Source organism: Corvus moneduloides, chromosome 7 (genome assembly GCF_009650955.1).
Source record: "Corvus moneduloides isolate bCorMon1 chromosome 7, bCorMon1.pri, whole genome shotgun sequence".
Classification (NCBI taxonomy): domain Eukaryota; kingdom Metazoa; phylum Chordata; class Aves; order Passeriformes; family Corvidae; genus Corvus; species Corvus moneduloides.
This window is the reverse complement of record NC_045482.1, coordinates 18,348,720-18,364,101: the sequence shown is the minus strand read 5'-3', so window position 1 is coordinate 18,364,101 and position 15,382 is coordinate 18,348,720. Positions and strand designations below refer to the sequence as shown.

At 43.4% G+C, this 15,382-nt stretch overlaps 1 protein-coding gene across 1 annotated transcript in view; it reads left to right on the top strand.

Moving 5' to 3' along the window:
- The window catches only part of MAP3K20 (mitogen-activated protein kinase kinase kinase 20), a 93,112-nt gene that overhangs the window by 72,761 nt on the left and 4,969 nt on the right, over positions 1–15,382 (top strand). The window contains exons 17-19 of the mRNA XM_032114872.1: positions 10,093–10,209; positions 11,732–11,806; positions 12,845–12,995. Coding sequence (XP_031970763.1) covers positions 10,093–10,209; positions 11,732–11,806; positions 12,845–12,995 — 343 coding nt within the window. The remainder of the gene's footprint in view (positions 1–10,092; positions 10,210–11,731; positions 11,807–12,844; positions 12,996–15,382) is intronic.

Sequence of the window (15,382 nt, the reverse complement as noted above, 5' to 3'; positions counted from 1 at the left end):
TGCATTAAATGTAACACTAACAAAGACTGGTGTTGTACATACTGTATAGGAAATTTGGCTAGCTTGCTTCTTTGAAAACCCCTGGATACAATCTTGTAGCTCCCCTAGAGGCCGCTTTGAGCCAGGTACTATTGCCATCTAGATTTGTTCCAAAATGAACTGGGAATAGGGCAAAAACCAGGATCGAAAGGTTTAAACTTCTTTTATTGTCCCATTTTTGCAAAAGAGTGGTGCCTGCTCCTGTAAAACTGGGTCAGCAGAAGCACTTGGGATCATACCTTCCACCATCTTTATAGCTAAAAAGCTGGCCTACATCAGTTTAAAAATAAATTTCTCAAAGGAACTTTACCCTAATCAGTCCCTATAACCAGCTGCCTAGCTAAGAAGCATTTCTCCTGTTCTAATCATGTGTAAAAAGAAGCAATAAGCTCAAATCTGGGTTACACATTGAGGGTGTGTGTTTCCTGGGTGATGTGTTGGCTGCTAGACTTGTGTACAGCAAGGGAGGTTGTTAGGCTCAGCTGGGAGGGCTCTGTAAGGAGAACAGGTCATGCTGGGAGATTTTACACCAGGCTGGCTCTGTGCTGGTCTTCTGGGTCAAGTTCCCTTTAGTTATTGTAGTGCATCTTCTAGTTGCACCTGGAAGCAAGCCCATCCATGTCATTGGAGGTGTCTCTGCCCAAGCATGGGACAGGATGGACACACAGGACAAAAGCCTCCTGGTCCAAACTAAAGCTCTGGAGTGGGCACAGCCATGGAGAGCATCATGACCGGAAAAAAGAGCAATACCACTGGATATAAAAGTGCTGGAGAAGCTGGTCCAGGACCCAGAAACCATTTCAGGGGTGCAGGTTAATTCAGATGTGTTTGGCTGGTAAGAGCACAGCACCATCTGTGTGTGAAGATGGTTCCTCAGGGCACAGGTGTCCTCTCCCGGGCACTGCGCCGTGCCCCATCAGCACAGCCAGCACACCTTCCTTCGTCAGCAGGCAGAAACTTAAGGGCCTTAGGAATGGCAGTGCCTTTTAGCAAGGATCCTCCTGGATATGCTTCAGGACATCATTTGAATGTTCAGCCTTTTCTGTATGCTGAATGAAACACTGACTTCCCAGTAAACAGCTTTACCAGCCCCATATTTTTTATCTAATTTAAACTGCATCTTGTAGTGGGATTATGTTGGTTTCCACCAACTGACAGATGCAGTCATTTCATTACAGTTTCCTTCCCTTTTTAGCTGCATCTTTGGAGGCAATAAAAGCTCCGTTGACCTTTGTGCTCTCTGAATGCATCAGGAGTGAGCACCGCAAAGCTAACCTGGTTTTTAGAGGTTTCTTTTCCAACTCTTGTAGTTCAAGTTATGTGGTTACTTCCATTTACTGCCTTTTCATGACCTTTCTGTACACAATTCCCAATGAGCTGAAAGGTGATAGATTTAGAGTTTTTTTCCCCACAAATTAAAAAAAAAAAAGCAGGGGACCACCAATTAACTCCAAGATGGAGAGTAAAACAACAAATCCCGGCAGTTGTGGCTTGAGCTGATTTGCAGGACTGCAGGGGGAATTTTCAATGGCTTTCTCATCCTAGATGGCTCATTAAAATTTCCCAATCAGGGAAAGGTGCCTGAGCTATGTCAGCTCCACACTGATGAATCACCAAACCCCTTGAGAAGGACGCCTTACAGTCCTTTTGCCTTCTATTGATGCATTCTTTAGTTTTGGTCCTCAAAGGGGCAGATTTCACTATGCCATTGAATGTTTTCCTTTTTTACCAATAGTGGCACAATTTGACCTATATCCAAACACAAAGCCTTGAAGTTGGCTCACCATTTTGCCTTATTTTCCCCCAGTTGTCTCTCTCTCCATTTGACAAGGTAAGGAGCAGAGCCTCTTCAAAACCATCTGCTAACTGTGTGAACTATTTTCTAGCCTTGGCTATCTGACTGAGATATATTTTAATGCTATTATTTAAACGTATAGTGCAAAAGGTAATATATGATTAAGGCTACTTTAAAGTGACATTATGACCAACTCTTCATGTGGAGAAGCTTAGGCTGGCAAAATGCAGGCACTACACGAAAAAACAGCACTGAAGTAGTTGTAACTGGAATGCGGTTTCACAAGTGCTTGAGACCATTTCTGCTGTTTGTTCCTCTCCACCCTCCCACTATATCAACGCTTACAAGTCCTTTCTTTAGTTTCTTAAAAATGAAGCAAGAGCCAAGGTATAAAATTTTAAATTGCAGTTTTACAGTTTTTCAGTCGTTTATAGTCTCCATGCTCTGTGAGTATTTTAACCCTCTTCAGTAAGTATAGCTGGAAGAGGAATTGGTTTTTTCTGATCCTTCCTTTGCAAAATAATCACAGGTACCTTGACTTTCTAACATGGGGTTATTTATTCTTGTCTCAAAACCTCATCTTCCAAATCCTCTCTCTTTAATTCCATCTCAAAGCACAATGCTTTCACTACTAAAGACTAATAGGTAATGCAAAAATCAGAGTAGCTGTGTTTGTGTGCTATTTTCATAGATTTGCTCCTATTCTAACAAGTAGTCAGTGAAGGGACACAAAAAATAACCTAAGCTGTAAAATGAAACCACAGCCACATTAAAATATTGCCACCACCATTAAGAACAGAATAACATAGTCTGCCAAGAAGGTGGATCAGTGCAGGTGATCTGAACTCTTGATATTTTCTTCCAAAGACTCTTTTCAGGACCATGTATTGTTTTTGCAAGAGGTGGAACTGGTATAACTCCATCATCTCCACTGGGACTGCTCCAGCTGTAGCATCCATGTGTAACTGAGGTCAAAGTCAAGCTAAGACCTTTAAAAATGCTTGTGTAGGCAGTGCTAGACCAGGGATTCCTATTAGAAATTATTCCATAGCCCTGAAGAGACATACAGACTTTTCAGCTAGGTATTTTGCTCACTTGACTTTCTAGACTTTTTAATCTAAAGATTTATTTTTATACCTTGACCACTGAATTAACTTGCTGTCTTCCACACGATATCTCTCTTGTACAGCCTTGGTCACAGATATGTCTGCAGGAGCACAGACAGGTTCCCAGTGATCTGTAGGCTTGGCATGTGCCATCCAGACAAAAGCCTGGAAGAGGAGCCTTTGTTCCCAGCATATGCAGGACATGTCCTGTGGCCCTGCCATGCCTTTCCTGAGCTCCTGTGCACCCTTGTTCCTACAGCCAATGTCTTGCAGAGCTGCAAGCCCCAGAGTGTGAGCAGTCACCTCCGTGTGCTGCAGTGGGGGTGTGGTGTCCACACAGCTCCAGCACACTGTCCCCACGAGTGGTCCACAGGAAATGCCACTGGGGGACAGTACAGGAGGGCACCCATGCAGGCCTCAGGGAAGGGATTCCTTTTTCATGCTTCCACCTTGATCCTGCTATTGCAAGCAGGCTGCTCATGTGGATGGTGCCTGCGACTGCAACACCCCCGTTTGCTTCTGATCACATGGCAAGGGCAGCTTTTGGTAAATGCTGGAGTGTCACTGAGCTCTTGCCTTGCCTGCTGCAAGCCCCTGTTCCCGGGGCACACACAGCAGTGCCTGGTATTTACCATTATGGGCCACTCTGTTGTGCACAGAGCTCCACAGCGCTGGATGTTGAAGAAGGGCGCTGTCAGGGGACAGATATTTTTGGTACTGCTGGTTGGGCTGCGTAGGTGTTACAGGGCCTCGCGCTTCTCCAGGCAAAGCTGCAGCCATTCAGTGCCTGTTGCCTTGCAGAGGAGTACGGGCTCTGGCTCGGAGGAGGCACCCAGGCAACTGATAACATAAATATATCTTCTGCTTGCTTTGTTTCTGTACATTTTAAGACCATCTCTCTCGCAAGGCCTCCCCTCCGCCCCTCTTTTTTTCTGCCTGCACAGCTGAAACAAAACCGGCGGTGGAGCCACCTTCTCTTGCTGGAGCCTGGCTGGCAGCAGCCTGCCCTGACCTGAGACATCAGCCATTGTTAAGGGTATAACACATTTACATATTTTGCAATAAAACATCAGTTATTTGCATTACTGTGTCAAGTTTTATTTGATTCTTTCACCTAAAAATGACTCATTTTCCTTTCTTGTATTTTAAAAACCAACTACTCTAAGCTTGTTTGAGAATAATCAAAAATTGCCCATTTAGCTAGAAGTCATTTTCTTTTCAAAAGGCAAATGTTATTTAATCTTTCAGCTGTTCATTGTGCCATCATAAATACTTTCTTTTCAGCACAGTTGTGGGGACTGAAATGAGCCCACTAATTGCCTCCCATTTCGACTGACATGTGGTGGTTTAGTGGAAAGAGAACACAGCGGGGAGAAGGAAATAGGAGGCTGAGAAAATGAGAGCTAATTATTTTCACTGCCTCATGTCAGGCTCTGTGTCAGCCTTGTTTTTACAAACTGGAAGGTTTAGCACTAAATAAAACAAACTGGCGTCATGTTTTTATATACTGGCAGTGTCATGGAAGCAGCTGCACATCTCAAAGACAATATAATGCCTGCATTCGCATGGACACCATCTGACAGCCACTGTGAGCCACTGCTAATGAGGATATCACAGTGGTGCCAAGTGAAAGGTGCTGAATTATGTATGATTCTTCATCAGTGCAGCAATAGTCCTGTACATCATTATGAGACATTGTTTTGCTGAAGAGATTAAAACATTCTTAGTTCCAGACCCTGCAACCTATACATGCTACAAGAGGTTATTAATGGAATTTTTAGGGAGAGTTTCTTGTGGATTTCTTTTTGGTTAAAAATATCTCATGGGACAAAGCTGTGGTGGGTCATGACACTATATATATAAAGAAGAGAAGCAAATTAACCATAATTGTGTTATCTTCCCTTAAATCCAGTATAATAAAATATAGTGTAGCAGGGTGATACATAATGATAAATAACCCAAGTGCTGTCACTAGATGTTCAACTCTAATGCCTTTAAAACAGCAGGTTTCAGCAGCTGAGATAGATAATAGCTAAGAATGTAAAGGAGCTTCTGGAGACCTAAATCATCAACATGCTACTACTTTTAGTATCAGCATGGCCAACATTTTTTTCATATTTGTTTCATCTTGCACTACATCTTACTTTTCTTCTAATATCCAGTTATCTGCTACAATGCCATTTCAATTTTTATTTCAATCTTTAAAAAACCAAAAAAGTTTATTGCAACCAGTGATTTTAAAATTAATCCTTGATTTAGGCCCCCTTGAAAAATGGAGTGCCTCCCTAGCAAAGGTTTTAAGCTGTTGTTGCAGGATGTGTGTTTGCTGTTTAGAGCCTGTGCCTGATCTTTTTCATTTTCCTTTCAGGTTTTTTTTGCAGACATAAACGCATATGGGGTTAAAGGAGTATTGTCACCACAGTAAGCTGGAGACTTAATTTTTAAAGTGTTCTTACTTTCTGTTTCAAAGCTGAGGAGAAGCAGCTCAAATACATGTGTGATTTGCTTTTCTTTCCTACAATAATTTTCAGAGGTTGTTCATTTATTGGCTTTGTCCAAGTGTTATTCAGAAATGTTTTCACACAGAGTTTTGCAGGTTGTGCCTTTCAGTTCTGAAACAAGATAAATTTTTAAAACAAAAAGCTGGAATTTTTTATTTAGATCAAAATCAAGCAGGTAGATATTGGGAGGTATTTTAATGCTTGAATGATAAGATGTCCCAGGAAGTCCCTTTGAAGGACTTGTGTAAGCATATCTATCAACCAGACACTTTGAACAAGCCATTTCCAAATTATTTTCCCACATACGCCTGGCACTAAAAGTAGTTTTGATCTAAGAAGTCTTATGGCTACCATTCATCAAAGAATTGAAATTCGTATGCTTGGTTTTTCTAGTCAAATTTTTGCTTAAATGGGTGAGCATCTCCTATTACAAGAACCTGAAACTCCATTGGAAGATGGGGAAATATGTCCCTTTCTGCAGCACACAAATCTTGCATTATTGAACAAAATGGTTACTAGGTTTGTAAGACAAGTAGCCACCTACTTATCTTAGACATTTGCTAAGTGCCTTGATTCTAAAGTCACCTACCTCCTGCCTTTTCTATTTCCTTCCTTCCTTCCTTCCTTCCTTCCTTCCTTCCTTCCTTCCTTCCTTCCTTCCTTCCTTCCTTCCGAATTCCTTCCTTCCTTCCTTCCTTCCTTCCTTCCTTCCTTCCTTCCTTCCTTCCGAATTCCGAATTCCGAATTCCTTCCGAATTCCTCCCTTCCTTCCGAATTCCTCCCTTCCTTCTGAATTCCTCCCTTCCTCCCTTCCTCCCTTCCTCCCTTCCTCCCTTCCTCCCTTCCTCCCTTCCTCCCTTCCTCCCTTCCTCCCTTCCTCCCTTCCTCCCTTCCTCCCTTCCTCCCTTCCTCCCTTCCTTCCTTCCTTCCTTCCTTCCTTCCTTCCTTCCTTCCTTCCTTCCTTCCTTCCTTCCTTCCTTCCTTCCTTCCTTCCTTCCTTCCTTCCTTCCTTCCTTCCTTCCTTCCTTCCTTCCTTCCTTCCTTCCTTCCTTCCTTCCTTCCTTCCTTCCTTCCTTCCTTCCTTCCTTCCTTCCTTCCTTCCTTCCTTCCTTCCTTCCTTCCTTCCTTCCTTCCTTCCTTCCTTCCCTTCCTTCCCTTCCTTCCCTTCCTTCCCTTCCTTCCTTCCCTTCCTTCCTTCCCTTCCTTCCTTCCCTTCCTTCCCTTCCTTCCTTCCTTCCTTCCTTCCTTCCTTCCTTCCTTCCTTCCTTCCTTCCTTCCTTCCTTCCTTCCTTCCTTCCTTCCTTCCTTCCTTCCTTCCTTCCTTCCTTCCTTCCTTCCTTCCTTCCTTCCTTCCTTCCTTCCTTCCTTCCTTCCTTCCTTCCTTCCTTCCTTCCTTCCTTCCTTCCTTCCTTCCTTCCTTCCTTCCTTCCCTTCCTTCCCTTCCTTCCCTTCCTTCCCTTCCTTCCCTTCCTTCCCTTCCTTCCTTCCCTTCCTTCCTTCCCTTCCTTCCTTCCTTCCTTCCTTCCTTCCTTCCTTCCTTCCTTCCTTCCTTCCTTCCTTCCTTCCTTCCTTCCTTCCTTCCTTCCTTCCTTCCTTCCTTCCTTCCTTCCTTCCTTCCTTCCTTCCTTCCTTCCTTCCTTCCTTCCTTCCTTCCTTCCTTCCTTCCTTCCTTCCTTCCTTCCTTCCTTCCTTCCTTCCTTCCTTCCTTCCTTCCTTCCTTCCTTCCTTCCTTCCTTCCTTCCTTCCTTCCTTCCTTCCTTCCTTCCTTCCTTCCTTCCTTCCTTCCTTCCTTCCCTTCCTTCCTTCCTTCCCTTCCTTCCTTCCCTTCCTTCCTTCCTTCCTTCCTTCCTTCCTTCCTTCCTTCCTTCCTTCCTTCCTTCCTTCCTTCCTTCCTTCCTTCCTTCCTTCCTTCCTTCCTTCCTTCCTTCCTTTTCATTTTTTTTCTCCTAATGTCCCCTTCCCTTTCTTTCCTCTTACCCTCCTTCTCTCTCTCTCATTCTCTCTTTCTCCTTTCCAGTAATGATTTTCTAATAACACAGAATGAAAACCTTTCCAAATAAAATGAGACATGAATTTTTGAGGGACCAGAGTGGGTATCCTAGTATGGTATCTTGCCCTCTTGGTATCGGCACAGTGTTGCTGGAGAGGGCTCCAAGGAGGACCAAAGGTTTGGGGACTGGATTTGAGGGACAGGAGAGTTTCTCTGAAGATGCAGTTCAGAGCTGAGGAAGGCAGTGTTTATGCAGGCCTCAAGTATCCACCCACCCCTGTGTGGGGCAATCTGATCTGTGACCACATGGAGAGGGATCCTGCCTGTGCAGCAGATCTCGCAAGGGGATAGGCAGCGGCAGTGCCCACCCCCTGCCAGGCCTTGGATGCTTGTCAGACTTTTCTCTAGAAGTGGTAGGTTGATTTATTTTGTTTATTAAAATGAGATCATATTTGTCATATCTAGTCTGCAGGGAAATGTGAGTCAACAGCACGAAGTCCTGAGTCAGGAGGGCTTGGGAGCCCTGGCACAAGGTGCAGCTCTAGCTCTCAGGTGCTTGGCACTGGTGCTATTCAGAGATGGCAGATGTGCTGAACTAACTGGAGGATAGTACTTTATGTCAATATTTTTTTCTTTTCTTGGCTCAGGTGTTTTCATAAAACTTAGAAATGTCATCAAGCATCTTGTCTCTAACCTCAGGTTTGATTGGCAGAAGCACGAATGTCCTGTAAAAAAGTCTGGCAGCAAGAACGTTGTGGGCAAGGAGAGGAGCACAGTTCGAGAGATGAGGAGGAGTCAGAGACAACTTGCTTTGCTGTTGCTGTTTCAAAGCACGTGGCCTGCTCAGCCAATGTCAGGGCCAGTGCACAGTGCTGAACTGCCTGGGACAGGACAGGCATTACCCTGGGTCAGCTCACAAATGCAAAAAGCAGGACAGAAAAGAGACATGCAAAGAGATACAGTCCGTGATTAGGAAATGTAGGCACAGCGTGACTCTGGCACCTGATCAGGTTGCACAGGAAGCCAGTAGCAGAACTGGGAACTGAACTTGGTGCCTCTGAGTCTTGGCTGATGCCCTGACCACTGAACTGCAGTTCCCATCGCTCAAACTCACACCAGGGTAGTGCGAAAACCAACTCACACGCCCTCTCTGCTTGTAAAATGTGGAAGCCTTCAATGGGGACAGATGGACACACAGGGCCAAATGCTGTCATAAACATAATTTCTTGTTGCAGTTCAGAAATGATTATATTTCAGTTTACTTTTATCTTGGAATTACCAATTCAATGCATGATGGAAAGCTTTGAGCCTTCTGAGGGCTGAGCTCCTACATTACATTTATGAGAGATACACGTGCAGACACCAGCAGAAATCACCTGTGTGAACGGATGCTTTTTAGGCTGCTGGACGTTTGTCTTTGCAGATAGCTCCTTACACAAGCCTGCAGCCCGAAGTGTCCATCTGTGTCCCCACTGAAAGTTTTTGCATTTTCTGAGCAAAACCAAGGTGAAGACTGCCTCCTGCATGCACTGAGCCCACACCTGCCTTACAGGTGGCCTGTGGCAGACACAGACCCTACTGAACCCCTGGCATGTCTGGAGGAGCTCCTGTCTCCATGAAGGGAAGATTCCCTCCTTCCTGTATGAAGATAGAGACACTCTGCTTCACTGTAGCCCTGTGGTCCCTCAGGGGACTGATTTTTGAAGGAGCTCAGTGCACTGCACAGTACCTCATCCCCAAAGCACCTGCTGGGCAGACCAGCAAATGTTGTCTGGTTTGCACCATGGACAAGCAGTCTCTGGTCCCCAGTGGGAGCCTCCCTGGCCACAGACACGAACCCCAGCTCCAGCACTCAGTCTGTGTGGGATGTCCTGCAGGATGCTGCCAGCTGTCACTTTCTGCAGGCTCACACCTGTGCAAAGTGTGGGATGTTGGTCCCCTGTTCAGCTCAGGGAATTAAGGATACCTTTTATTGCTTTGGTTTATTAGACTCGCTGTGATTATTTTCTAAGCTGAGCTTGTTTATAATTAATAGTGCAATTGGAGGCAAGCGCAAGTTGAGGATGCTCAGTGCCTCACTGGGCTCTCGGTATCTAAAATAACTGAGTTATAAGAACAAGCTCATCCTTTTGCCCATTATTTGAGTGATTGTCTTGAAGATGTTGCACAGACTCTGGTCATTTATTCTGGGGTTCACCAAGATGATATCCTTGGGGCTGGCTGCCAGCACTGGCTGTGACCCCAAGTGATGGCTCCCACCACTGCCTGTCCCCCACTGCCCCAGGGTGGGTGTGCAGAGCTCCCAAGCCACGTGCTGCAACAGGCTGTCTGTCTGAATGAGGTCATTCAGGGACACCACACCTTGGAAGACATCAGACCTGTCAGCGTGGCTGCTGCCTCACAGGTTGAGCTAAGAGAAGAGGGAACAAGAAGACTGAGGGTTTTCCATTATCAACACTGTACTGCAAACATGCATATCCTAAAACATGTATATGTTCCTTAACTTTCTTGCTGCGTTGTTTTTTCCCTTCATATATTGAGGATTAGATTTCAGGTTGCTTCAGCTTTCAGTTTTGTTTCATTTTGGGTTTTGTTGTTGGGGTTTTTTTTTCCTATTTGTATTCTAACAATCCAACATTCTTTTTTTTTTATTATTCATAGGATTGTAAATGGAAAATGTACATGGAGATGGACGGGGATGAAATTGCAATAACCTACATAAAAGATGTGACATTCAACACTAACCTACCTGATGTAGAGATTTTAAAGATGACGAAGGTATTTACAGTCTTAAAGCTTTCACAAATTCACAGATCTCAAACAAAGACATAAAATACCACAGCAGTTGACTTTTGTGCTTGCAGAAGCTCAATCTCTTGACAGCTTTTAAATAAAATGCACATTTTAAATAGAATTGTGTCATAATAGGAGTTAGGTATTTTGGTTTTCCTTTAAGCTGACAATAATGTTAACAATAGACAAATAAGAGAAGGAACTAATTTATATTTTCTTGTTTTAATTCCATGTTGTATCCTCTGAATTTATTACCCCTTTTGAAGAAAAGAATGTTCAAAAAATTGCTTGATTTTTCAAGAGAGGAAACCAATTTAAATGTTCCAGAAACTTCATGTAATTTGTCGGGGGCGTTTTGTTGGCTTTTTTCTTTTTTTTTTTTTTCTTCTTTTTGGCACGGTTTTAGAAATTTTACCTGGTTCTAAAACTCTCTCTTTCATGCAACAGTGGATTGCAAAGACTGAAACCCATTGCAGAAAGTACAGCACTGAACATCTGCAATTCATTGTCACTGGGCATTTTACCCTGTTTCAGAACCTGCCTGTAAATATTTACCAGTAAGCATTTAGACTGCTTTTTCCTAAGGAACAGAAGTTTTGTTAACACAGAAGGCATTTTGTTAGCTATTATTTTAATTGTTTGTTTTTATTAATATGCTCCCCTTGATAATAGCTAACAAAATAAAGTTCTAAGTGAAAAAATATACAGCTTGATTGCCAATTAGAATGCTGCTCTAATGTGCACTGGTAAAAACACCCGAACTCTTGAGTGCTTTTAGCTGTGAGTTTTTGGGGCAAAATTGGGGGGGAAGCCTTTAGTTATTTTTTCTGAAGGAAAAAAATGAAAAAGCAGATTGTCAACAGTAAAAATTTTAAGGAAAATATGATATAGGTATATTTGCCAAAGAAGATTCTAATATTTAATTAATGCTAATACTATTTTTATAATTACTGATTTCTGTAACAACACTTGTGGGGTTTTTTTGGTTATTATTATTATTACTGTTGCTATTACTATATTAGTTTTCTGTCTAATTTTAATCTTGGACATTTCAATTTTTCCTTTAAAAAAGCTGTGAAGTTAAATAAACTAACAGCTACATACAGTACCATTACCTTTTCACATACTTCAACCTTTTTATATTTGTCAAGGAATATCTCTGAGAATCTATAGATATTTGTTCATGTTTTCCTCTGTAGATCTAGCAGGAAAAAAAGTGTACATGCATGAAATTGAAAAAGGTTTATGCCCCCACAAAAAAATTCCATGTTGTCTCATCTGCTGTGTGTTATGTATGGAAATCTCTTCTCAGTTTCCTTTTGTAAACAGGGAAGTAAATATTTCAAAAATATATCGCTTTGTCTCATAAAATGTTAAGATAAGTATTGATGTTAACAATATAGGAATGAATGAAAAGAGGCAAATGCTGTAAATACCTTTTGGGCGATTTAGAAACAAGTGGGGCAGTGAAGAGCACCTTATAAAACTCCCACCATGTTTTTTCCAGCCACCGTTTGTAATGGAGAAATGGATTGTGGGCATAGAAGAACACCAGTCTGTAGAATGTGTTGTTACATATGAGGTAAGATCTAAGAAACAAATAAAATAGTTGATCCAAGATAAAACCTACACAGGAGGTGTGGAAATAACATCCTCTGGCTTTGTTATATCCTGTAATCAAGTCTCAGCAACCTGTAATTAATTGTAAAATATAAAGTCCAGAGCAAAAGCTGAATGAAGTTTACAGAGGCAATGGCCTCAGACTGCGGCCTGCGATGGCTCTTGTTCTCAAGGATGAAAGCTCCTTTTGCTTGAAGTGTAATGGTCAGTGATGTTTGCATTATTTAAAGAAGCTGGTTTTTATCTTTTCAATGATGTGCTAATTAGGAGAGCAGAGAAGCAACAGGAGAAGATAGAAAATGAGAAATCAAGAATAAGATAAGATAAAATAAAATCCTGAATACAATTTGATGTGATAGAAATTAGCTTTGTAAAAAGAGTTTGCAGTTACTTACAAAAGTGATTGTAAGTATTTTATAAAGACTTACTGTGTGTCAGAAGAAGGTTAGTAAATGAGATTCCAGCTCTGTCCTGAGCAAGGATTCAGGCAGTGATGGAGAGATGGGGAAATCCTGGGCCTTGCTTGTCTCAGAAGTGCCGAAGTAGTTTTTTTCAGGCTGAAGTTTCTCACAGGATTCATAGGTCCTTAACAGCAGACTGAAGAGCTTGATACTCCAGGAAAATTTTGTTGGGGGTCCCTCTGCAAAAAGACCTGCTTAGTCCTACCTCTTTTAGCAGAAAGCAGTGCACAGTTGATGCTCACATTAATAGAACTAGTAAAATGTATTTTTGTGTTTCTAGAGGAAGGCCTTCAGATCTTTCCTCCACAGGGTACAAGAATTGATGCAGTTATTCACTACCACATTTTTAGCATAATCACAAGTACCAGCCAAAATTATCTAGAGTCTAAAAATATTTGAGAACTAGCTAAGTGGTTTTGCAAGACAGACTCTATATTGAAAGCACTGCTGCCACCCAGGCACTAGTGGAAGTCCCCTCATAGGGGAGCTTAGTGTGTTGTGTGTTGTTACATCCTCACACTTGTGTCCTTCCTGAGCAGAGTGATGTTAGAGCTCCCAAAAGCACAAGGCACATCCAAGCTATCTGCTGGAGCAAGATGAAAGCACAGGACGAGGTTGAGGCAGTACAGCTCATAATACAGACCTCACACTCCAACTCGGAGGGGAATTCACGGAGCAGATCCGACTCAGGTGAGTCAACACGTATGAACTTTATTGCTGACATAGGCAGGGTGTATATGGGGAGAACAGCAAAAAGTGGGCACATCAACTGCCCCACTCAGCTTGGTGTCACCTGCAGGCATGCTGAGGGTGCCCTCGACCCCTCTGTATGTCAGTGATGAAGATAATAAATAACACTGGTCCCAATATGAACCCCTGAGGGCCATCACTTGTCACTGATGTATACCAGGACTCTGAGCCATTGACCTCTGCATGCAACCATTCAACCAATTCCTTATCCACCTAAGAGTCTACTCAGCAAATCCATCTCCGTCCAATTGAGAGAGGATGTTGGGGGTGATCATGTCAAAGGCTTTACAGAAATCCAGATAAATGACATCTGTAGCTCTTCCCTTGTCCACTGACAGGAATCATTTTAAGATCAGGAAGCATTTTGCTTCTCCAGTCCTCATCCTGCTATCCATTGACTTGATAGGAGTGGGAAGAGAGGCTGCCATTGAAGATTGAGGCAAAGCCTTCTCCCCATCTGTTGTCACCAGTTTTCCAGTGCTGTTTATCAGGGGGATACAGCTTCTTTGATCTTCTTATTTTGTTAACATAGCTGTAGAAACCCTTCTTGTTATTCTTTGCATCCCTTGCCAGGTTCAGTTCCAGCATTGTTTTGGCCTTCCTCAATACATCCCTATACAACCAAACTTCAGGTCTATACTTTTCCCAGGTTGCCTGTCCTTGTTTCCACTTGCTGTGCTTTCGCTTCTTTTCCTTGACTTTGACCAGCAGTTCTCTACTCAGACACACCAGTCTCTTGCCTTCATTGCCCAATTTCTTGCTCCTGGAGAGCTCTTGCACTCTATGGAAGACTTCCTTAAAGATCTGCTAGCTCTGTTCCACTCCCTTGTCCCCAGGGGATTCTATTGACTATGTCCTTGAGGAGCTGGAAGTCTGTTTTTCTAAAGTTCGTGAGCCTAACGTTACCTGACCCATGTCCCTCAGAACTGCAAACTCTACCAATGATCATTGCAGCCCAGGCTGCCTCCAGTCTTGATGTCCCTGAATAACTTGCTTACATTGGTGGCCGTCAGATCCATTTTTCCCTCTGGTAGGGCTGTCTGTTACCTGTCTCTGAAGGATAAGGGGAATGACCTGTATGCTCCTATAGGAAGCAGGCTGGAAGCAGTCCATGGTGATAAGCTCAAACTCAACTGGAGTGCTTCGGCCAGCTCTTCCCTCCCACCCTTAGCCACCCAGCACACAGCTTTGCATGGATGGGCTTGGATAAAGGGCACCTCCTGTTAGAGATGTGTGGGTGCAGATTGCTCTTGCTCTGGCCAGTGCTCTTGCAGGGGGACACACACACTGAGGCTGTAGCCTCAGAAGCTGCATGTGGGGTGCCAAAAAGTCCCCTGTGGATGATAGGCTGTTTTGACAGGTACCATACTGCCAGCCTGGCAGACACAAGTGCTCCTGACATCCTGCTCTTCTGTGAGGAATTGTGGAAATCTTCCCACTGCATTCTTCTTCCACAGCTCAGCTTGCCCATTTGAGCCAGCCCTAGCTCATCATTATCTGACTTCTGGAATGGTGTTTGTTATGGGTTCTGGGGCTTGATTTGTTCAGTGAGATACATTTAATAATGCAGTGGGCTTTACAATTTCCACTTTTCCAGTTTTCATTTCCTAATTAATGTATGCTGCTGACAGATTCACACTTGGCTCAGTTGACTCTAGCACAGTTCTGCCTTTAAGATATGCTGTTGTTTTTGTAAAAGTGTTTGGTAGCCAAGCTGTTTTTCTCGGAAGTGTTTGGGTTGGGACACCTGAGGGGCAGTACAGGAGCTGGAACAAGATGCCAGTGAACAGAGGAAGAACTTCTCAATTTTGTACACTACTGGCAACTGTAGAAGAATGGCCTTGTGAAGCCAGAGGTGCTGGACTTGGACTACAGACACATCTAAAATGGGTGTGCTTATTCCTAAGCAATTGTGATCCATTTGCAACACAATTACGTCTTGTAACGCTAATGGCACCTAGAGAGTGTCCTAGAAGACACATCTTTACTGCAGATAGCTTTGCAGATAGAGGTTACCCTGGTTTTGGGGTGATGAACCCTGCAGCCATACCAAAGTGTGGTGTGTATCTTCACAGGTTGGCTTGGCCGCTGTAAGCCGAAATGGTTGCTTTTTTTCAGTGAGTGGTGGGAGAGCTTGTCTGTCCCTTTGGCACACTGGAGGAGTTACATGGAGGCACTAATGTATTGTCAGCAGCCAATTGAATAGGCACAGTTCAGAGCAGGTGGGTTACCAGCCAGCACGAAAGCTGTGCCTCAGCTCTAGCAAACCTTCTGGCCTGTCTTCTTTACCGGACCACCTATCCCAGTTTTAAAAGACCACCAAATCC